Source organism: Tenebrio molitor, chromosome 6 (genome assembly GCF_963966145.1).
Source record: "Tenebrio molitor chromosome 6, icTenMoli1.1, whole genome shotgun sequence".
NCBI lineage: Eukaryota > Metazoa > Arthropoda > Insecta > Coleoptera > Tenebrionidae > Tenebrio > Tenebrio molitor.
The window spans coordinates 15,990,718-16,013,912 of NC_091051.1; the positions used below are offsets into that span (position 1 = coordinate 15,990,718).

The 23,195-nt window shown below is 36.5% G+C and overlaps 1 protein-coding gene across 10 annotated transcripts in view; it reads left to right on the forward strand.

Annotated features, from left to right (window-relative positions):
• lilli (lilliputian) overlaps positions 1–23,195 on the forward strand; it is a 140,290-nt gene that overhangs the window by 62,248 nt on the left and 54,847 nt on the right. The window contains exon 1 of one of the 10 annotated variants that reach the window (XM_069051790.1): positions 12,779–12,800. The exons of 7 other annotated variants lie outside the window; for them this stretch is intronic. Coding sequence is in view for 1 of the 3 variants with exons in the window: in XM_069051784.1 (XP_068907885.1) it covers positions 22,312–22,328 (17 nt within the window). In the remaining 2 variants the exon portion in view is untranslated. Of the gene's footprint in view, positions 1–12,778; positions 12,801–21,887; positions 22,358–23,195 lie in introns of those variants that run through there. 2 more of the 10 variants (XM_069051788.1, XM_069051784.1) reach the window with 2 other exon arrangements.

Below are 23,195 nucleotides of genomic sequence, written 5' to 3' on the forward strand. Positions count from 1 at the left end.
TCCCGGTCGCGACTCTCGCGCGGACAATTCGTACCTATTTCTCGCGTGATCGGGAATTGGATTTAGGGGTTGCATGCGACACTAGTTGCAATTCGCCGTGATTAAGGAGACTGCGAGGGGGTCGTTCCAGAATATGATGGGATTCTCGTCAGAATATTCGTCACTTGGTGCTTTTACGTTTTGTACGAATTCCGAGCAAAAGAAAGTAATTTGGAAGTTGTCACAATGAATTTCGTTGAGTGCTGAATTCAGATTGTGATTCCCGCTCGAGCTGATAATTTTACAGTTTTTTTTTAAACCAGTAAAGCTGTCACGGCCCCGAACCGTAATTTTTTACTGCGAAATGTTGCTTTTAAGATAAAGAAGTTGATGTCGCTTTGGCTAATACTGAAGGTGCCAACAATGATGTGGGTGACAGGCTTTCTTTCTGTTCAGTTCTTAGACGTGTTCGTTAACGAAATGGATGTATGGGGGTGGATAATTCAAAAGTAATGTGAATTTCGGATCATCCAGACAAGAAATACCGACGTGTTTATTTCTTTTTTACCATTTTTCAAGAATTTAATTACCGAGTAATAAACATATTTTAGATTTTATGGATGATGAAGTATATTATTATTATGCGAATTTTATGTAAAATTTAATACCAAATGCTCTCGAGGAAATCTCGTTTAATTAAAACCAGAGTAATCTATTAAAATAAATCTGTCATTAATTATAATCATACTAAAATCCTTTTTTCCACTACTAGTCTCAGAAGGCTTCATTATTGACTCTCGAACCCCAGAAGTAGAATTTCTCTCCCAATGGTAATAATAATTTTCATTATTAACCTAGGTGAACAATGAACAACCGTCACCTAGCAACGAAAGATTTTCCTTGATTTCATTGGTTAACGTAGACGATTTTCATAGCAACCGTTGAAAAATGAGAAGTCGGATCGTCGCATCGGACAAAATAATTTTATTAATAATTATTATCCGAAAGGGTTTTATCGTATCTAGTAGTGAAAATAATGGTATATAAACCACGGTGAAGAAGTCCCTTATAGCCTTCGCGCCTTAGAACCCTCGGCACGCCTCGGGCTCTAATCTTGGCGCTCTGGCTATAATCATGAACTTCTTCACCTTGGTGTATAATATACTATTTTTATTAAATTTTTATTGACTTAAATTTTTATCAACAAGTTAACATTTTTTTTGTTCGACACTGTCAGAATTTGAGAATTTTCTCCTATGTGAACGGATTTTGCTAAATGTGACAACTTGTCAAAAAGAAACGTCAAGTTAATTTTAAAGATTTTAAGCGATTTGGAGCCTTTAAGGGGGTCGTCGAACAAAAAAACGTTGTATTCAACTCGTTCTTGTGTAAATTGGCCTTTTTTTGGTGGCACTCATGGGTCTTTAAAATGTTCGTTTCACTCACGTTTTAATCTGGCCCACTCGTACCAAAAAAAGCCTAATTTACACACGAACTCGTTAAATAAATAACTATTAATCAGTTTTGTTTTTTTATGAAACCATGAAGAAAGAATGTACATTAAATGATACAAAAAGGACACGGATCACAGTTCACAAGAAAGAGCAAATGTGATGCCACCAAATGAAAAAGTTAAGATTTTTCTTTGCGTGATTTGTCAAAGACTATTTGAATTTTTAGGCACGTTGAGCGTCAGTAAAATAACTCCTTATTAAAGTGTCATTCCTTCTAAAAGTGTGGACGGGGCAATCTTGTGTCACACATTATGACCTTTCACTTTGTTTAAAATTCAACGTATCTGCTAACGGTACCGACAGCAGAAGTGATTTTAACAGAAAAGATCAAGTGGAGGAATGCGTCGCCTTTCGCAGAACTTTAACACTTTAAGGACGGTAAACGTGGAATTTTTGTCAATTTAATGGCTGCATCCGAGATTGCAATATTCGCCGTCAACTGGGAATCCGTCCAATTAATTCCAAGCAAGATTGTAGGGAGCAGCGTTTCCGCGCTATCCTGAAGGGGCCCCTCCAAACAAGACATTTTTTATGCATTCATCCAATATGAAAACTGAAATTTCGTCGACTGTCTGAAATTGATACGTCGTCGGTTTAATTCGAATTTCAAATATCACTCTCCGAGTCTCAGTCGTAATCAGATAATATCTCGAAGGCATCCGCTTTGGAGTATCCGAAATTGGACTATTGATATGGGTGGAAGATGTTATTACCTATCCAACCATCTGTTGAACGAAGGACAAAAACGGGTGCGTTTCCCGCCCCGAAAACAAATCTGTTTTGAATTTCCGCCATGTCGAGTACCATTTAGTGTCACGTCATTGTAAATCGATCCGCTTACATCCCAATTTACATTTTAATGCCCCCGTTGAAAAATATGTGTATGCATAACCGTCGCGATTATCTTCATTCTCAGTTTATATATCGGCCGGGAGCCGCCTGCGGCGTCTGTTGCGACGGGCGTCGGTCGCCGTCTGCCAGCCAGGACGTTACCCTTCAATGTGTCAACGCGGTTAAATCAATGACGTGTGTGCGTAGCCCCATTTTGCCAGGATTTTTTTCACTCGCAACCATCATCCATTTCTCTAACTGAACCCATTCGAACGGATAAATTGTTTCTAATTGGATAGCGAGAACGGGTTCGATGCGTTTGATGGCTTGATGAGATTTCTGTAGTTAAAACTGTCGTGGGTTGTTTAAGTGAGGGAAGAGGTACACGACGCATCAAATAAATCTTGAGTAGTGTGAGCTGGGCTAGGTGGTCTTGACTTCTAAAATGTTCGGGTTGGCAACAGTCACCACGATTTATCGTTCATAAATCGGGAAGTCAGTTTTAAACGATGCCACTGTACAATTTGTCGACGGTGTTTTGAAAAGAACTGTACCTTTTGACGATTAAAATTGAGAGGAACTGTAGCGGAACGAATGGTGCAGAAATATGTAAATAATTCTGTAACTTCGTTGGCTGCTCGGCATTTTGAAAAATTTTACAATTCGATTAAGGAAAATTAGATTCACCATAATTTGTATATTATACAGAGTACATAATTGGATTTGTAGGTTTTATTTTCGTATTGCAGAAGCGAAAACAAAGAGGGTGCTTTGTTAACGTGTTACTAAGTAATTGCAGATTTAAATACAGATTAAAGTGGTGGTTAACATTTATACCTGTGCATACTAAACGATGTCTTAGTTTAATGCTTTCGTGTATTAGGAATAAGCATACGTTAATGTTGGCCGAGGGGCAAGAAAGATTTATGACATTTTTCATATCAGACAGTTTATTTCCGTAAACGGAAATGCGACTAACATTTTTTCTTTTGCAATTCTTTCTATAAAAATTTGTTAAGTTAATTTTTATGCAACCCAAATCATGATAGAATGATCCTCTAATACATATTCATTTATGTATCGGGTGTTTTTTTAAATTTCACCTCAAAGTTGGCACTGAAGAGTCGATTGTGAACGCACTACTCGTCAGTCTGAAGAGTAAAAAGACAAACAATGCAAAAAGTGGGGTTAGATTTAAACAGCTGATCCGTGATCTGTAATTCGTGCTGCGTTCACAATCGACTCTTCAACGCCTACTTTAAGGTAAAATTAAAAAAAAAAACACGATACTTCTAGGTATATTGTTGTAATTAGTATTTTTTTTTGAAAACTTACAAGACAATCTAAAGTAACTATGAAAGACTGAAACTTATAAAAAATGCTTGAATAAAATTTGAGAGAACAAGGTAGAAAGTAAAATATTCATAATAAATCTTTAGAAAACAATTTTCAAAAATTATAATTTCTACACCGACCGTGATAATTTTTTTTCTTCAAACGTCAGTAAAATATTACATTATGCTGCTGGATTGATAACGCTAAAGTATTACTTCATTGCCATGGCATCTGACGAGCTGAGGAGCGACAGATAAAGTTATTATCTCCGCTGACGAGGGCATTTGAAACTCCCTAATTCAAATTTTAACAAATTCGTTTCCGAATCTGACATTGAAAGCCGAAGTGAATACATAAAATTTAATAAAGAAACTTGTACATAATTGCAAAACATACTTACAAAATGTATACAAGTTCGGACTGGTTGACAGATGAATAATTATTTAAAAAAAATCGGATTTCGTTCACAGCGTTGTTTATACTAATCATACTCATAGTAACGCTTTCCAAAACGAACCACATTAATTTATCAGTCTATCCAATCATTTACTTTAAAATAATTCCTGATTTCTGAACATTTCTTAAATAATTTGTTATGAACGTTTAAAGAAAAAATGGTATAAGTTATTCGGAGCAAAAATGGTTTTATGTGCTTTGGTTGGTTTGTCTGCCTCACTTCGTTGTTCGGGAGCCAAGCTATACCCGCCTCAGCACATAAAACTTCAGTTTTGCTCCTAACAACACAATATACTATTTCAAGATTTGTGACTACTGTGAAGTTCAAAAATAATAATGTAAAGGTTAATAGTAAAAATTAAATATAATATGTAACTTGCTTTAGCTATAAAAATCAGTAGAATTTAAATAAAATTACGATTTTGCCACTTTGACGTTGTGTTAATTATTTCTAAATGTCAAAATTTAATAGTATATTATTTTATTAGTGGTAAAAATGAAATTTTGTATGGCGAAGCTGAAAGCTTATCTGCCGAACGAAGTGAGGCAAATAATTCAGCTAAGCCATACAGAATTATTTTTACCCCGAATAAAATATACTATTTTTTTCACTACTAGTCTTAGAAGGCGTCATTATTGAGACTTGAATCGACCCCAGAAGTAGAATTTCTCTCCCTAGGTTAATAATTTTTTATTATTAACCAGTAGTCAATAATGAACAGCCCTCACCTAGCAACGAAAGATTTTCTTTGATTTTATTGGTTAACGTAGACAGACGATTTTCAATTTTCATAGCAACCGTTGAAAAATGAGAACTCGGATCATCACATCGGACAAACAAATTTAATTAATAATTATTATTAGGAAGGGTTTTAACGGATCTAGTAGTGAAAAAAATAATATATACACCACGCTAGAGAAGACAATTTTAAGCCTCGCTTCTTTATTATAAACTACCTCGGCTTAAAAAAATGTCTTCTCTACCTTGGCGTATAATTACTATTATCTTCAAACGCAATAAAACCATAAAACGAACACCATTAGAACGAAATTTTAGTGATTTAAATTATTAATAAATTAATAAAGTGGTCTTTTTCAAAACCCAGTTTTAAATAATTATTGTATGTTCACAATTAATATTAATAAATGATTTCGCTGAACTCTTTGATTTTTGTAGTTTATGTGATTTGGCACATAAAATAGTCAATTTTGCTATTTTATGTCTTTAATCACATAAAATGACACTTTTACCTTGTCATTTGAATGACACAATTTGTCACTTTTATGACGTTTGAAGATAAAACATTTTAATTGAAATTCAAAAAACAGTATTATTATGTTCTATCGCGCGTTCAAATGAAATCCTGGGCTGAGTAGGCGTTGGAAAAATGAAACCGTGTAGAACAGTGTAAAGTTTGAATTTCCCGCCGTTTGACACGAATGACATTTGTTTATGTTTAATCGGGACATAATTGAACATCTTTGTTTTCAGCAAAGGGTGGCCTTAGATATTTGTTCGCAATCGTTAAGTTATTCAATTTTTAATGTAAAACATTGCAAAGAAAGAAAAAAGAAAGATTTTTTTGGCTCTAAATTTTAGGTTAGCTGTCAACATGCTTCAATTAATCTACGCTTTAAAAAAGCACAACAATTGACGGTTTCCAACGCCTCCCCAGCCCATGGTTTCATTTGACGCGCGATAGTATTAGGTACTTATTTACTATTTGAATTTTTTTAAATGAAACAGTAATTGCGGTTAGCGGTTACATTAGTTTAGGGCGACATTAAAAGGAGATGGATTTTAGAATAATTTTACATATTTTCGGTTTTTATAATATCTAATATTTATCATTACTCCGTAATGAATAAGTAATCCGTCCTGAATGCCCTGTCACCGGGTATGTGGTGGGTCAGAAAATAATAATATCGATCGTAGTTTTGTCACTTTTTTATTGCAAAATGTAATTTTAAAAACGTGAAACTTTGTGCGACAGTTTTAACAGAAGGTTAATTAAATTGATTGTAAAAACGTTTTAGATGTGGATTGTCAAACTCAAGGTCGCTTAAAACTTATGACTGAACTTAGTGAGAAATCTCTCATACATTCGAAAATAAATAAGCGCGGCTAGTTACTTTAATTGGTAGTGCCAACTTAACGACAATTCACATCTATAACGTTCCGAGTATACAAGGCTGATATACCGAGTGACTATAAATGATTGAAAATTATTTTGTTATGTTGGTAACACGTTTGAAATCTTTAGTTGGCAACATCGTTGGCATGACACACGCAATTTTTAAAATTGAAACAAACGTCAAAAAAATCTAAATCGACAATGTACTTTGTGACTTGACCTAACCTAAATAGATATGATTGACAGATGATGCACGAGCAGACTTGCACTACCAACTGCATCAGTGTTGTCAATCCAATATTTTCCTTCACTCATTATTTTATAGTCACTCGGTATTTTTTAACATTTCAATTTTGTCGTAATTGCTGAACCTAAGTTGAATTGAGCATTGCTAAATCACATTATGTTGGTTATATGCATGTCACTATTCAAAACATAATTACAGTGCCAAAATTTAAATTATTTGACCTTGAAAAGTTCAATACAAAAACTTTACAGCTAGAAATCCTAGAGGATTCAATTTTTATTTTTATAATATTACGTTACTTATGTGATGTAACCCCACTTTTACCTTTCTTTAAGGAATTTTTAGATTAAAATAAAAAAGTCTTCCCAGGATTTTTATTAGAATATAAAATACACTATTTCAGTTGGATCGTTGTGTCAGAAAAACGAACTTTTAGAAATAGCTCTTAAAGTTCTTTAGTGTTATGTTCTCTTTTATATTTCGAGAGTGTATGTGAAGGCAAATACATATTTCAAAAAACTGAAACACACAGAAGGCGACGTTTTAAATAATAAACGAAGGATTGCAAACGTGAATCAACAGTTGTAATTTTTCTCGCACCACTTTGCTAGATGGTGATGTCTGTAAGAGAGTTGCATTGTGATTTGCGAAGAAATATTGATTTACGTGCACAGGTGTATGGCGCTGTGCAAAGCGCATTCGTCGAAACTCGTGTTCACTAATTGCGTCAATTAATTGCTAAGGAACTCGACAGTTGGCGTGTTTGCATGACCATTTTTCCTCCTAATGTTGCATTATTGAAAACATACCGTCAGCAAATGCCGGCAGGGGAATCCCGTAAAATATGGTATACTTCCTTATCTCATCTTCTTAATGTAATAAACCGAAACGCGGATCGATAGGATCGCTGTTCGGTGTTGAATAGATTCGGTTCCGTTCCGAGTTTAGCTCCCGTTTTCTCATCCGTGTGGGACGTCGTGGGACGCGACGGTGGTCCAACCCGATAATCCTCAAGTAACACACCCGTTCGTGACGTAATAATGACGCATCATCGTCGTTCCGTTCCTACGTCACGCCGTTTTCATTATCTCCGATTCGCGCTTCCTTTACAATTCAGTCCTCGAGTCCTCTCGTCTATTTTTATCCATCTCTCCCGTGTCTGTCGCACTTTATGTGTGCGTAGGAGAATTTGTTTTATTGATCATCGCCCGTGGACGTCATCGTTTCCCCTTGTTGCGGGTTCATTTCGGCAAAAATGATTTAGGGGATTTAGTTTTTATTGCGTTTTAATCGAACAACAGGGGCGGGTGAGGTGTGACGTCTGTAGCTCCTCGTTAAAATAAAAATCCACACAATGTGTGGTCGTATACGGTGTACAGGGTGTCGGACAAAACGGATTTCGGAAATGTGAACACCCACCGAGTCGTTCTTGACTTTTTATTTCACACGTTCAGGTCGGTTAGCTTTAATTTCGTGTTTCGATAAAACGCATAAATAATGAGTATTAAAAAAATAATATTGCTCAAATTGTGACACTGATAAGGAATGGTTAATGGATTGCTGTAATATTATAAACCGAAAACAAAGCATTGCGGAGACCGTAATGATTTCAGTATGTAAATATTAACTTTATAATATTTATTTTTGCATTGTACGATATTCCAGAAAAATTCATCAGGATCGTTGTGCTCGATATGTTATTTGTTTTGACAACACAGTTTGTTATCAGTTTGTGGTAGTTCATTAATGAATTATCTGTGGTATGCATAAAAGGTGACCTTCATTATAACTAAAAACAAAAAAGTTCAACAAATTTAGCCAAATGCCAGAATTGGAGAATCCTTTCAAATTCTTCTTTTTAACAACGTATATTTTTAATCGTTAGGTTTTTTTTTTGTATTATAAATTCCTTTTTGATGGAGTTTAAATTTATTTGTTATAAAAACTGTAAACAATTCATATTTAATAATACATGTGAACCATACAAGAAATAAAATTTCAATTACATGCGCATGTAAGTACAGTTCAAGACACGGAATTTCGGGCATTACTATCAATATACCGTCAAAAAATGTAAAATAGGCTTAACATTATTAACCTCAATTTTACCGTTTGCCACGATTTTGATTGACATGCGATTGACGTGAACAGAAATAAATTTAAAAATTTGACTTTTGAATGTCACATTGACAATAAAGAGTGATTTACTTCGCAATTTTTTGAAGTGACAGGAAAATGATGCCCGAAATTCCGTGTCCCTAACTGTACCTATATTTAATTTCTGTATAAACTTGCTATAGAATTTTTAAAACTGGTCATAAACCGTTTTTTCTTCAAACGTCAGTAAAATATGACATTATACTGCTGGATTGATAGTGCTAAAGTGTCACTTCATTGCCATGACATCTGACGAGCTGACGAGCAGCAGATAAAGTTATTATCTCCGCTGACGAGCGGCAGAAAAAGTAAACTAGCTAAATCAGTTAAAATTCCTAACTCAAATTTTAACAAATTCGTTTCTGAATCTGAGATATTGAACTTAAAACAGGTTGACAGACGAATAATTATAAAAAGAAATTTCCGATTTTGTTTACAGCGTTGTTTATACTAGATAGTCATAGTCATTGTAACGCTTTCCAAAACGAGCTATCAGTCTATACAATCTTCTGCCTGGTTTCTTAACATTTCTTAAATAATTTGTTGTGAACGTTTGAAGAAAAAACAGTGTATCACTTCGTTCGGGAGAAAAACTATCAGCCTCAGCACATAAAACTTCATTTTTGGCCCTAATAACGTAATATATATACTATTTTTCACTAATAGTCTTAGAAGGCGTCATTATTGACTCTCGAACTGAACCCAGAAGTAGAATTTCTCTCTACTAGTTTTTCGTGTCCCACCTCCACCCGGCGGCACGGCAATTTTGCCGGAGTACATACACTATTACGGATAATACTATCAAGTAATAGTGCAGTGCTTATCAACATAATTACCGGCTTCTCGCCTCCACATTTTGACTTTTTTGTGTTTTATGTTCTGTGTCAATGTTAAGGAATTTCCTCACGATGTGACATGAGTATAATAATATACCTTTTTGAATTTCAACCACCAATGTGTTCTCTAAGTCCAAAATTTTTAAATTTTTAAAAAGAGATTGCGGTACTGAAATTATAAATGGTAAAATCGAATTTTTTTCTAAACACCAAAGATTTCTCATAGCAACGGAGAGTTCTAAATATTTATTAATTTTTGTATTATATGTCTGTGTTATATTATGTGAATTTGGAACAACTATATCTAAAAGATATGCTTGCTTTTGTTGTTTATTTAAAATAATAATGTCTGGTCTGTTATGCTGAATGTGAATGTCAGTTAATAATTTTTCATTATTAACCAGTGGTTAATAATGAACAGCCGTCACCTAGCAACGAAAGATTTTCTTTGATTTCATTGGTTAACGTAGAGAGACGATTTTCAATTTTCATAGCAACCGTTGAAAAATGAGAACTCGGATCGTCGCATCGGACAAAATAATTTAGTGTGAAAAGTAGTGAAAAAATAGTTATTTACATAATTAGTGGGATGAAAGCAATATTACAGGACTCGAGTGTGAAGATTGCAGATGACGAGGGCGTTAGCCCGAGTTCATCTGTAATCACACGAGTTTCCTGTAATATACTTTAGCCCACGTGTTATGTACAAAATTTTATCTAAGACCGCCCCAAATTAAAAAAATAAATCTTTTCTATTGATTTTCACCAGTGAAATAATTGAGTTTCATTACCGCACTCAGTGGGAAAAGACTGAGTGAGGTAATGAAAGTCATTTATCCCACTGAATGCGGTAATGAAACTCATTACCTCACTGAGTGAGGTAATGAAAATGCGTGAGGTAATGAAGTTCTTTTCCCACTCAAAATTAGTGGGATAAGTATCATTTATCCCACGGGATTAGATAAATAATATATACACCACGGTAGAGAAGACAATTTTAAGCCTCGCTTCTTTATTCCCTCGGCTTAAAAAAATGTCTTCTCTACCTTGGTGTATAATTACTATTATAAAACTTTGAAAATTTTCAATTTAAACAACTAATTAAACTAATTGAATAATCATATAAGAAGGATTGTAAAATGAAACATCTCTTCCTAAATTGTCTATTGAACAAACCGCAGACCAGTTTTGCCATATTGACTGATGTATGAGCTTTTGACAGGCGTCCATCATTCTTTGATGAATTGTTCATAATTCAAAACGTATTGTATGATATGTAGTTACCTACTTAATAATAGGTAGATGTATTAGTTACATCTTTTAGGAAGCCATATCGAATTTTGAATTTCAACAAACCAGAATACACATTGAAAAGTAATGTTATTTTTTATATTTTATTAAGAAATGTTCTGAACATTTGTCACCCTTTTACACTTACATACTTGCTTTCTTTCAGTTCGCTCTAGTTGTATCACATTATCATATCTCTTATGAAAATCTAAAAGAGAAAGAACTTCATTGGGGATGTAACAATTTGGAATTCGACTACGATGTGATTTGTAATTTGACATTTTTTTTTCGTGGGGTCATCTAATGCTTGGGTTACTTTTGCCAAAAACAATTTAAACTTAGCTCATCCGAATGCATGCGAGCAAATCGGTCGTCGAGATCCCAAGAATCGAGCCGTATCGTCTCAGAGGGGAGGAAAAAGACGGCCGTCGGTCGGGCCTCCTCCCCATTAACAATTTTCTTCGTCACTAATTTACAGACGCACTTCAATCTAATTTAAACGTGCCAAAGCAAGTCCAAAAGAAAAGGAATAAGTGTTCGTCGTTGTTCATCACCAAATGCAGAAGCGTGACGAGCAGTACAAAATAAAGGGTTAAAACGTCCGAAGGAAATAAATTACCCAGAAGGACGTCATGTCGGGAGATTTTACTTGAATAAATGCGCAACCGAAGCAATTCAGAAAATAAACACTATGTCCTCTGTAATTTTCTCCTTTTTTCGCTTCGGTACTGGAAGGGTGTCGTTGTACTATTGATTTTTAATAAATTTTCCCGCCGTCTCGGCTTAATCGCGTCCATCGAGGTGTCAAATTTAACGGGGTCATTAAATGTAATTTCTCCCATATTTATTGGAGTTGGTTTTTCGAGGGGCCTTTCATACCATAATTTCAATGGTTTTATGTGGGCCGAGGCGGCACTGGATGCGGTGGAAAAGTTCGAGTTAAGGGAATGACAGTAAGCCCGAGGGAGTTTCACGACGGCGGGGGTATCTCAATTGTCGATCAAGTGTTTCAAATATGATGGTTATTGGGTCGTTCTGTTATTATTTGAATAATGGATTTCGACGGACCGATAAAGTGAGAACGTTCGATTGAATACTACGTCATTTTTGCTATTGCCGACGTTAATTTCGTGTGTTTAACCTTTTCCAAAGGTTGATTTAATTAATGTCGAAAGTCACCTCTGACAGCAACAAATTAATTCAGAAATACGATTCCCGGTTGGAACAGATATATTGTAAATTAGAAAACGTTCGGCACCCACGTTCAACGCACAATGACACTCAAAATTGAACTTTTCCATTTGTGAGCGTCGCTTTATAACATTTTCAACCGAAACGTTTTACTAAAATTAAATGTCAAAATGATAACAACGAGACAGATCTCGTCTGTTGTATCCGCAGGTGCACGAATACATTTTAAATAATAAATCTATTGTGGCAAATTGTCAAAGATAAACTACCACCTAATTGGTGTTTGACTTTTATTTTTTTTCGTGTATAAATAAAATATCTACAGGTGAGTTGAGACCTGTGAGAGAAAACGGCTAGCGCCCCAAGGGAAAGAGGGAAAACTGTGACGTCATTAAGGGCAACAATTAAGTACCAACAAGCTTAGCGAGTAAAGCCGGGTAGGTAATTTTGGCCATTTCTCCACGTCACAGTTTGACCAAAAGTTTGTTACACCCGCCAGTAATACTCTACTAATTTTGTGTATCTTGTTTCTTGTTTCCGAAGTCGAGATTGTGTGTTGATACCGATCGTTCGAAAATGTTTAGTTGCCGAAAAACAACACCAATTAAGACGACGATTGTCAAGATAAATAAATTTGAAATTTTATCTACTTCCGTTATTATCATATTCTGACTGCACTTCTGTAAATAGAAAGATAACAACAAGCAACAGCCAGAAGTACTGTCACCGAGACACAATCGAGTAAGGAAAGACAATAGAGTGTTTTTGTTAGATAGGTCGTTATCACCGAATCAAGGGGGATAATTGTTTTCAATAATCTACTTACCGCGTAAGTTAACTTTTTATTACTTGTTTGAAACTGTATGTTAAATTGCGTTTGATGCACAGAGATGAGAATTATTACATATCTTTATGCCCGTGTCAGAATGATGATAGTAGAATGATAAAGGACTTTCTTTTCTTTTGTCCTATCGAGTTTTATTATAACGTTTCAGTCCTCGTTCCCTTGTTTTCTTTTCTGTACAATTTGTTATCATCAACATCGTTATGTTATATATTAATAATGTTACACGTTCTTAATCTTTGTAAATTTGTTTGCCGTAGGCTCGACACTTTGTAATTTAACTTCTTAATGTTCCTGTTGTAAAAACAGAATTACAACTCTATAATTGGACATACATTTTATGATGTAGAAAATTGCACTTTTACTCTTCTACGTGATTCTCATTTTCTGCAGTGAAATCTTAAAATCATATAACCTATATGATTGTTTAAAACATTCTTTTCTTTTACGTCAGAGTAGCGGTATTAACTACACCCCATATACAGACTGTCCCAGAACTGCCCCCCATAGAAAATAACAGCAAAAGACACTCCAAGATGACTAAAGTACATTTTCTTGTAGTTCACATAAAGTTCTCAATTTCACCAATCCCAGAAACTCGTCCTCAGGTACATATTACTAAAAAATCGGATATGTTGCTAGACAGCAAAAATAATGATTGATATCGCGATCACCTACCTTGATAGTGCTCAACTCTGATTGATCAAGTTTAGGATGTCTTTACTCGATTATCGCTTGAGATAAGAAGTTTTTTCCTTAAAATTGAGATTATCACATTTACCTAAAAACTTCCTTTTTTCTCTGGGGAGGCAGTTCTTGGACAGCCTGTATACTTAATATGTAGATACAAATTTATATACAGGTGTAGAATGGATTTTGGTACATAGACACTTTAGGTGTAATAGTGAAAATCTTCTGATATTAGCTCCCCTAATTATTTTCCAACAAAACCTTAAATACAAAAGTTGTAGAGTAAAAAAAATTGTACCTAAATCCTTTTCTAATTATTTTCTAACACCTTCTGGTTCTGTTAGACAAAAAAAATTAAATATTAAAAATCTACCGATAAAATAGTAATAGCCATGACTCCCGACAACAATAAAGTTTTTTGACAAACGTAACGAGTTTGCTGATTCCTCAAAGAATGAATTCTTTTAACAAAGAAGAAAAAGATAACTTCGTAAAATGGTATTACTCCGGATTGTCTTTTAGAGACATGCAAGCAACATTTCCTGTATTCTATCCGTAGCAAGCAATTCCAAGTTTGACATGTCAAATAATATCATACATTGTCATCTTTGGTTGTCACCTCGGTTACGCTTCCCAGCGATTGCTATTTTGACAAATTCTTTTTTCCATTATTGTGTACTTCCGGAAGATGTTAAAAAACAAAACAAATAAGAATTAGAAACCATTTTTAACACTCTACAACTTTTGTATTTAAGAGTTTGTTCGAAAATATTTAGGGGAGCTAATATCCGAGGATTTTTACTTTTACACGTAAAGTGCCTATTAGGCATTCACGATCTTTTTGGGACCGAGTTTACAATGACCATCTAATGTTTTTGTTGGCAGTGCCTCGGTAATAACTAAATTCCCTAAAGGAAATTGACACTTTTCGTGGTAGGTTAGGTTGTTTTCAGTTTAAGGTTATAAACTAGGCAAAAATGAAAAGGGAATTCCACATTTTTTCTTAAGCTTGTTTGACACGATACTAAATTTTTGAGAAAATTTAGTAGTAAATGAGAGTGGACCAATGAACGATCAGGATCTGACAAAGACAGACTATGATCCTGATCGTTCATTGGTCCTGATCGAGGGTCTCTCTCATTTTCTAACAAATTTTCTACAAAATTTAGCATCGTGTCAAACAAGCTTTAGAAAGCATAATAATTGCCCCAATCCTCCCACGTATTCTTAAACACTAGATAAATTTTAAATGTTACAGGTACTTGAAACATTACATTTAATGTGTAGATATATTTATTTATTTCTAACACATTTAATTATACATTTTAAACTGTATTAACAAAAAAATCAAAAATTGAAAAATTCCCTATTCATTTTTGCCTAGTTTATTTTCTGAATACGTACATTGTTGCCGAATTTCTTCAATCCGGTCTGTCCTTTCTAAATTGGAAGTAGCATCGTTTAATGGAAATTTTTTGTCGTAACAAAATTATTTTGCCAATTTTGACTTTTCCTTTTACGGAAGTTAAAAATTATTTTTACAGACTTAATAAATCATTTACTTTCTTAAGAATATTAAAATAATAAATCTGGCAATGCGGTGGCAACAAAATGTCGAACAGACGCTGACAGAATAAAACGTTGCATCCGTTGCATCACTGAATCAGTTAGTCCAACATGAAAAGAAAAAATCATAGCCAACTCCCAAAAAGATCGTGAACGCCTAATATGTACCAAAATCAAAATTCTACACCCGGTAGGTATCGCGCGTTCATTTAAATTTATCCTCAAAGTTGGGGTTGAAGAGTCGATTGTGAACGCACCACTCGAGTAAAAACGTAAGATTTAAATAGCTGATCCGTCATCCGTAATCCGTATAGTGCGTTCACAATTGACTCTTCAACGCCAACTTTCAGGATTAATTTAAATGAACGCACGATATAATAACAATTTAATTTGATTTAACACTTCGCGTCACGTCAGAGTTTACTTTAATATAAAAATTCCTTCCATATTACATGATCGAAAACTTTTCACTCATGCCAACTAAATGCAATTTTATAAATAACCATTGTTGTAATATCACTTTATATTAACAAAATTTGTGATCAAAATGAAGAAATATCCACTGACGTGTTACATTTTTTTTAAATATGTCAAGTTGACACACGCCTACAGTTTTGTTTTACTCGGAAGCATATTACGTCGGTAACAGGAATGTCGACTTATCCGTCCACTTTTTTTATAAATTCCCCGTAACAACAGTAAATATGCAGTGAATGAATTTAAAAAAAAAATGGAGATAGCCAACCATTTCAGTGTTCGGAATGTCATCGTTAATTAAAAATTAGTTTTCAAGCAACCGATTAGTGGGCGTAAAATGTTTAATCTATGGGGACTCTTATGTTTAGTTGTTGTTTTTTTCTTTGTTGTAACTACAACACTGTAGGCTTTTGAAGTGCAATTGGGCTGACGATTCGAGGACTCGCCGAATTTGTCGTTGAAGCTCGTCCGTCAATTTTTGACACTTCTTGAAACAAGTGACTGTTGGGTAGTGACCGCGGGCGAAAGCAGCGTGCACCGGCATCTCTCAACCTGCCCGAATGATTCTCACGACGAACAGTCAATTAGATTAATTCGTTGGAAAATTAGGTTATGCCGAGTAGAGGGCTCCGGCATCGACCGCAACTTTATACGTTCCGTATCCTTTCAGGTCTCACGAAGGTCGTCATTGGCCCTGACAGTACATCGAATGGATTCCTTTGTTTCGCGTGCAGAACGCAAAGGACCCGCGTACCTATATAGTATATATTCGCTATACATATATTTATGTATAGGGTATATGGTTACCGGGCGTACGTGCCATCGAAACGAAAGCATCATCGCCAGTTTCTGGCCACGTCCGTTAGGCGGCTCCACTTAACCGTGTGCATCGCCGGCTTGATTCCCCTCTTAGCGCCGCGACAAAGCAATGGCTGAAATGACAATCTCAACATGGCTTCCGCTCGGCTTCCGATACGGATAAGTGGGAGTTAAATGCCTGCAGATTGCGTCGCACACAATATGGCCGGTTATTATTTTTATATTTCTGTTTGGTCGCCGCGTCTCGTACATTTACGACGTCGCACCGCGCACGACTCTATCAGCGACACATCCACGGTAGCTTGACAAGCGATAATTCTGATTGGGAGATTACCGCAATCGGGATAATGATGTGCGTTGCTTATTTGCGCCAGAGAGGACGGATTCTGATGCGCTCGGACCGCTTTGCGGTTTCCCGTAAGCGATGACGATCGCGGCTCGACCGCACGGTGCACTGCTGCGATAATGAAGTCGTGACAGAGGCGGCGACCTCGACGATTGATCGACAACAAACGGATTCTCGAATTCGATCGATCGAATTCTGACGCCGCGTGTGTGATTTACGCCCGAGGGTGCCGGTGCCGTCCAATAAAAACGAGCGGTTTCAGCGGCACGTTTAAAATCCATCCGTTCGAACGGCGAAGGTCGACGATTAAATTAATCGTGAATCGATGCGTTCGGGGTATTATCGTTAAATTCTTTATTTGCCGCGGTGGCGGTGAAGTGTTTTCCGACGTTTTCGATGCATATTGTGATCAGTTTTAATCGACAAATAAAAAGACAACACGGCAGAGTTTCTACAAATTATCGTCGGGTCGAGTTTGTTCACGTCAAAATTTTAATACCAACCCCCGAAACACTTCTAGAAGTTAATTTAATTAAATATATCGAAAAGCGCACAGATAAACAGATAAAATTTTACGGCTTGTGATTTTTCGATCATAAAAACCGTTCTCTCCGTTCTGGCGGTTCGGTTTTATGAAAAACGTCTCGACAGTTGAACTGAAAATTTTCAAACTCGGCGCCGCATTTATTTATGTTTGACAAAGCGTACGTTTCCATGACGACTAATTGACTAAACGCAATGCTAAATAGTGTCGCCTAAAAGCTTTTAATTAATTGTGTTTAGATTTGTAATAATTGATATGTAGGTATAAACATCGCGGTTCTAATTTAATTAAGCGAGTGGCAAGTTCGAATACTGAATAATTAATTTAATAACATGAATTAACATCTGACTTGGTGGGCACGAGAAAGTTTAAATGTCACAGTGTACACGATCGATCCATGGTGTTTTTTTTTTTTTTTTTTTGTAAATCTTGAAGCGATTGAATTTATGCTGAAACGCTTCCAGCACGGGTATTTTGCATAGTTGTCTGTATGCTTTCACTGCAATTTCGTCAAATTTGAGCATTTTAAGCTTGGTTTCTGGAAGAAAGTGTGCCGCAAGGGGCCGCTTCGGGGCCTAGTCTTTGAAGGCGTGGGTGAGACGCTGGAAGTAAGAAGAATCTGCTATTCACTAATGAGCAGACTGCAGGCAGATCAGCCGTTATTTGTTTGATGTGCGGTTAGGCTTGCTGAGTGGTTTACAATAAATTATTTAGTTATGTTAACAAGCTCCGATGTTTTGCCTCGAGTAGGTACTCCACTGTTTGCTAAGTTTTTGTTGAAATGAAAATTAGATCGCGTCGGGTTTATTTCTGGAAGCACTTGTGTGAAAATAAGAAAGAATATCGGTACCTATAATGGGGAACTATACAGTGTGATTGAAAAAGAATGAGGACAATTTGAATTTGGCGCCTAGTGAATAATTTGTCATGTTGGTAACAAGTATTGACAGCAAAAATAAAGCTTGATATGATCATGGGCGTATCTACTGGGGAATTGCAAATTGGTGACAATTGACAAACGAAATCAAAACAATGGGTTTGATCCTGGTTTAACGGAAACCTATGGATAAATCTTGACAGCGATGCTCTTCTGAAGCAAAACTGCCACACACAAAACATGAAACGCACTATAATTTATGGCGCCAAATTCAACTTGTCCTCATCCTTTTCCAATCACACTGTACATGACTTCCACATTCCAAAAAATTTTAATAAGTAAAGTTTTAATAGAATTTACCTGAAGGTCGTTTACGATACTTTGACATTAAAAGGCACTAAATAATTGGTTTTTGGTCAAAAACAAAGAAACTGAATTTGTGACGCCTCACTCTTGAATAGATTTTTATTCGGACACCCAATAAGTGCAAAATTGCGCATTTATATTTTCAAAAGAGTTCATCCAACTTTTGCACCAATGGGTCTTGAATCCTTACTAAAACAAATACTTTCCACAAAGAAACGTTCCAATCAGTGCATTTTTACAGAAGTTCTAATCTGTTTCTGAGTTCGATGCCGCTAAGCTATAAAATGACCGATTCCAATGCATCCAAAACATTTCATGAATAATTAATTATAAGCAGCGTAGGCCATTCAACTGTTATTATAATCTTACAATTCAACTTTTTGGATTTCCTGCTCTAAAGTACTAGGTATCCCTTACCTGGCATCTTCCAAACATCGTGTTTTCTCACCTTAGGCCTGCACACAGCTTTTAGAACGAGGATGGCCAATTTGTTGACGTGAGCCGAGCGCAAGTATCTTTCCAACAAAAGAAATTTGCATGTGCGTGTTAAACGGTGATTATTATTGATTTATGACAACCCGGTTTTACGACTTACCGGCATCGAATTCAGAAACGGAGTATATTTGTTAACTGTTTCGTGAACGAAATAAATCACATACAATTTCCAAAACTGCTGCTCTAACTAGCACCTAAAGTGAATCGACCTTTACTGACACAAACATTTTGTACAAATAAAATTGAAATCGGTGTATTTTTGGAGTTATCGCGAAGAAAAAAAAATCCACAGACGTACGCACAGTCCCCATACGGAAAACCCCATTTATTTATGTTTTGAGCAACGAACAATCAGACTTTGATGTTATCTCGGACACGATTTTTCAAACCTGTCACCATACTTCTTCCATTTTCTTACGGAACACGGAAGTATAAAATGAATAATTTCTCAGTAAAAATTTAACGATTCGTGAACAGTTCAACTTTTGTAATAATCAGGATCGATTGAGATTTCATTTTGTTTGTTTGTATAGTAGGATTTTATGTCAATTAACTGTCATGCAAGTTTTCAATCCTGGTGCTGTTGTGGTTCCTCGGAATCGTGTCCAAGCACAATCCATTTCTGTCATGACCATGCAGCACAGTAATAACCGTGAAATTGTAGTGTTTATTAGTTGAACACCAGCAGAAGAGTAATCAGATCGATTGATCGCCGGTATTTTACATGAAGGAGATGGTTGAGGTTTTAGGGTGTGCTCTAAGTGATCGTCATTTGTTTGTTATCGATAAAAGACTGAAACAAACTTCTAGACACCAGACGATTTAAGACTTTTATTGTAAGACTTTTGAAGTAGTTTTTCGGGACAAATACCGGACTTAATGTCGCGTAGGTAGGGTATAATGACATTCAGTTATTCACGAAATGGTCGGAAGTTCTGGCAAAGTGACAGTACAAAATTTACGTAAGCGCCAACGGCCAAGCGATCAACTAATTCAGTTGTTAGTCCTTGCACTAATGGTTTTTAGTAGTCGATCCGTTCCATCCTAGGTGGCGATTTATCGCTTACAAAACGCAGTTTAACTTTTGCTACAGAATTTGCTCTCATATTTTTCTCCTGAGTAAATAATTCTCTGTTGTTTTAAATTTTATCTTAATTTTTCATCAGTCATAAAGTTGTACTCGTATGTAGTTCTTAATTATTATGTGGACTCCATCCGTCGACTGTTCTTATCAGAGAAAATTTATCTCGTCCTCTTGCGCAATTACACCGGATAATTACTTACAACAATACCAGGCTTATTTATTTCCAATTAAGTGATTCTGTTGTCGGTGTGCAACAATTAAAAGGCTTTAAAAATAATCCTATTTAGGGGTAGGCAACGCATGCCGTATGAGATCAAAGTGTGCCACGCGACGCCTGTGCTTTTGTAAATTTTGACGTTTATTTTTACACTTATCGTGGCAACGTTAAATGCCTTGAGGACCCAAATTGAAAATTCTTGTTCATTTCGGCACACATTTATTTGGATTTATTGTTGAAAGTGCTCCAACGTGAACATTGTACTTGTCGTACAAAATCAACAAATTGATTCAGTTCAATCTATCGGTGTTCATTTAAATTTCTGGTCAAAGTTGGCGCTGAAGAGCCGATTGTGAACGCACCAGCTTGCTATTACACGAGTGGTGCGTTCACAGTCGACTCTTCAACGCCGCCTTGGTCTCTAGAACTTTAGGGTAATAAAAAAAATAAAAATAAATGGCGTATCTAATGTTAAAAACAAGAGGAGGTGATAACATACAGTTGGTGAAAACTTGCAACTAAATGTAGTATTTCATAACAGATTCGACAATAGAAATATGTATATTACTGCTCAACAATCTGATGCCTGCTATGGTTTCTGAGAAAGATAACGATTGGAACTATACCAGTCTGATACCTAATCTCCATTCTCTATTTTTAGAGTTTGGCAAATAATTTTGGAACACAACCTTCATTTCTATCTAATTATTGCAAGTTCGTTTTTCTGTTGATAGAAAATTTTCCAAATGTCTGCATTTTTGAATGTAAAACAACTTCACTGTCAAATTATGTTGTATGCAGGATTTTTTTCTAATGCTAGTACAAAAAAAGACTGGTAATAGGTGAGAATGAGTAGAACTCATACACAGAAAAATTATCTAATAAAAGTCTTCGTTTTTGAGATAAAAATAAATTAAATGTTGGTTAAAATTGTGTCAGTACGCTACTGAATTAAAGCTAATTAAAAACAATAGGATATAATCGAGTTATCCATGGATTTGAATCCGTACCTATGTCTTTTGTGATTGATATGTCGAGATCTAACTTCTAACCTGTGTTTCAAGCTGTGTTTATTGGAGCGTCACGTTCAAGTAACGACATACGATTTCGGATTCTGGATAACTCTATTACAAATTAATTTGATCGCTCTTTATTTTTGTCATCATACCGTTTTAGATTAAAAAAAGTAGTAGTAGCATTTAAAAAACACTCTGTATATTTATGCATACCCACATTATTAGCCCCGTTCTAGTGTTGTGGTGTCCACCCGACACTGCAAGCGGTCAGTGAAATCTACCCTGTCCATAAATCACGTGCTTTTGTCGTTGACAGAAACGATGACAGTCGAAGCGTTTAGGTTCCGTCCGCTCAGCGGCGCTGTCGTAGCCGGAGGCCGGTGTCTCGTATTTTTCGCGTGTTTTTCGGAACGACGCCGCCGCCGTGGGCGTAAACAGCCGAGGGACGCGTCACGTGTGTAGGCGCGTTCGGGTCCGTACGGTCGCACGATCGTGAACCGTCGCCTGGGGACGGATCGCCGCGGCCGCGTGCACAGCGATCCGGTCTCTGTTGTACGTGTGTGTTTGGCGGATCGAGCGCGATGCGCGTCAAATCAAACGGTGTAAGAGCGGCGACGACCAGAAACCTGTAGCCCGATTGGTGGCGCCGTCAAAGCGAGTACGGAGTCGCGAACAACATACGGTAACGTCCACTTTGTAAGGGGAAGACGGTTGTAAAGTGAAATCTTTAATGTGTAAGCAATGTGAGTGGTCTCGGTTGCGCTGTTTGGTTATCATCGGTCGCTCTCGTTCCGTCTCCACCGATATTATTTCCAATAATAATAATGACATCTGTCCGTGTTGTTTGTGGCGGTGTTGTGCGGTCCACAGGCAACTCATAGTTGCTGCCATTACGAACAATTAACAACAAGTGGTCGCCAATGTGTTGTTTCGTGTGCAAAACAACAACAGTGATGTCTTGACAATGCCACTAGGATTAAATCACTGTACAAGGGTTAAATGAAGAAGCCACCCCGGTAAGATGACATGTTGCACACTCTAATCGGTACGGTATCCAGAGAGATCTGTGTGTTTGTTTGTTTGTTCATTTCGATATTCACTTGTTTATATTATAACTCATCCGTAACAATTAACAATCGATCAATTGAATCTAGTGGGAGCGCGAATAGCCGCCCCCGGTGGATGTGTTTATCCTTTCGGAATACGTTAACCTAAAGAGATCAGTGACGTTCGCGTGACAAGGCGACGTTGCCGGTTGTGTTTGTTGTCAGTCGTAACAATTGTTGGGGTTTTTTTTCTGATTCTTGCACCGAGGAAGGCCTCGCATTCGGGCCAAGGATTTCGACACACGAAGCGAATCTAACAAGTACTTTGTTTTTTTGTTGTGGCGCTCGAAACGTCACATTTGTCGAATTCCCGATTCCCGAAAATGTGAGTCGTCGCTTAACCCTCCAGATCGTGCCCTGGGTGAAATAAATTCGGAGTTAGGAAGCGGTGTCATCTAGTTCTTTGTTAACAGGAAGCATAATGTTAATCGTAATTGACGTCCGGAACTTGCTCTATGATGGTGTTCGTTGTCGGTCCCTGGTGAGCAGTGAGACATTCTTTTTTTGTGGCCGCAAGTGTTCCGTTATCGCGGTGGTTAATTGCAGAATGCGAATTCGTCAACCCTTGCCAGGTGGTTTTTACGGTTTCTTTACCTCAGTCCGATCCTTGGTCGCCATCAGCTTGTACCGTTTGTCCTCAATTGTTTAGGAACAATCAATACCGGTTCTCGACACTTTTAAAATTTTCGTCTGAAATTCGCGTGATTTTTCAAAAATCAAGGACGAGTTTTTGGACGTCGCCCGTTGTTATTTTCGGCAGTTCTGTAACACGCAAAT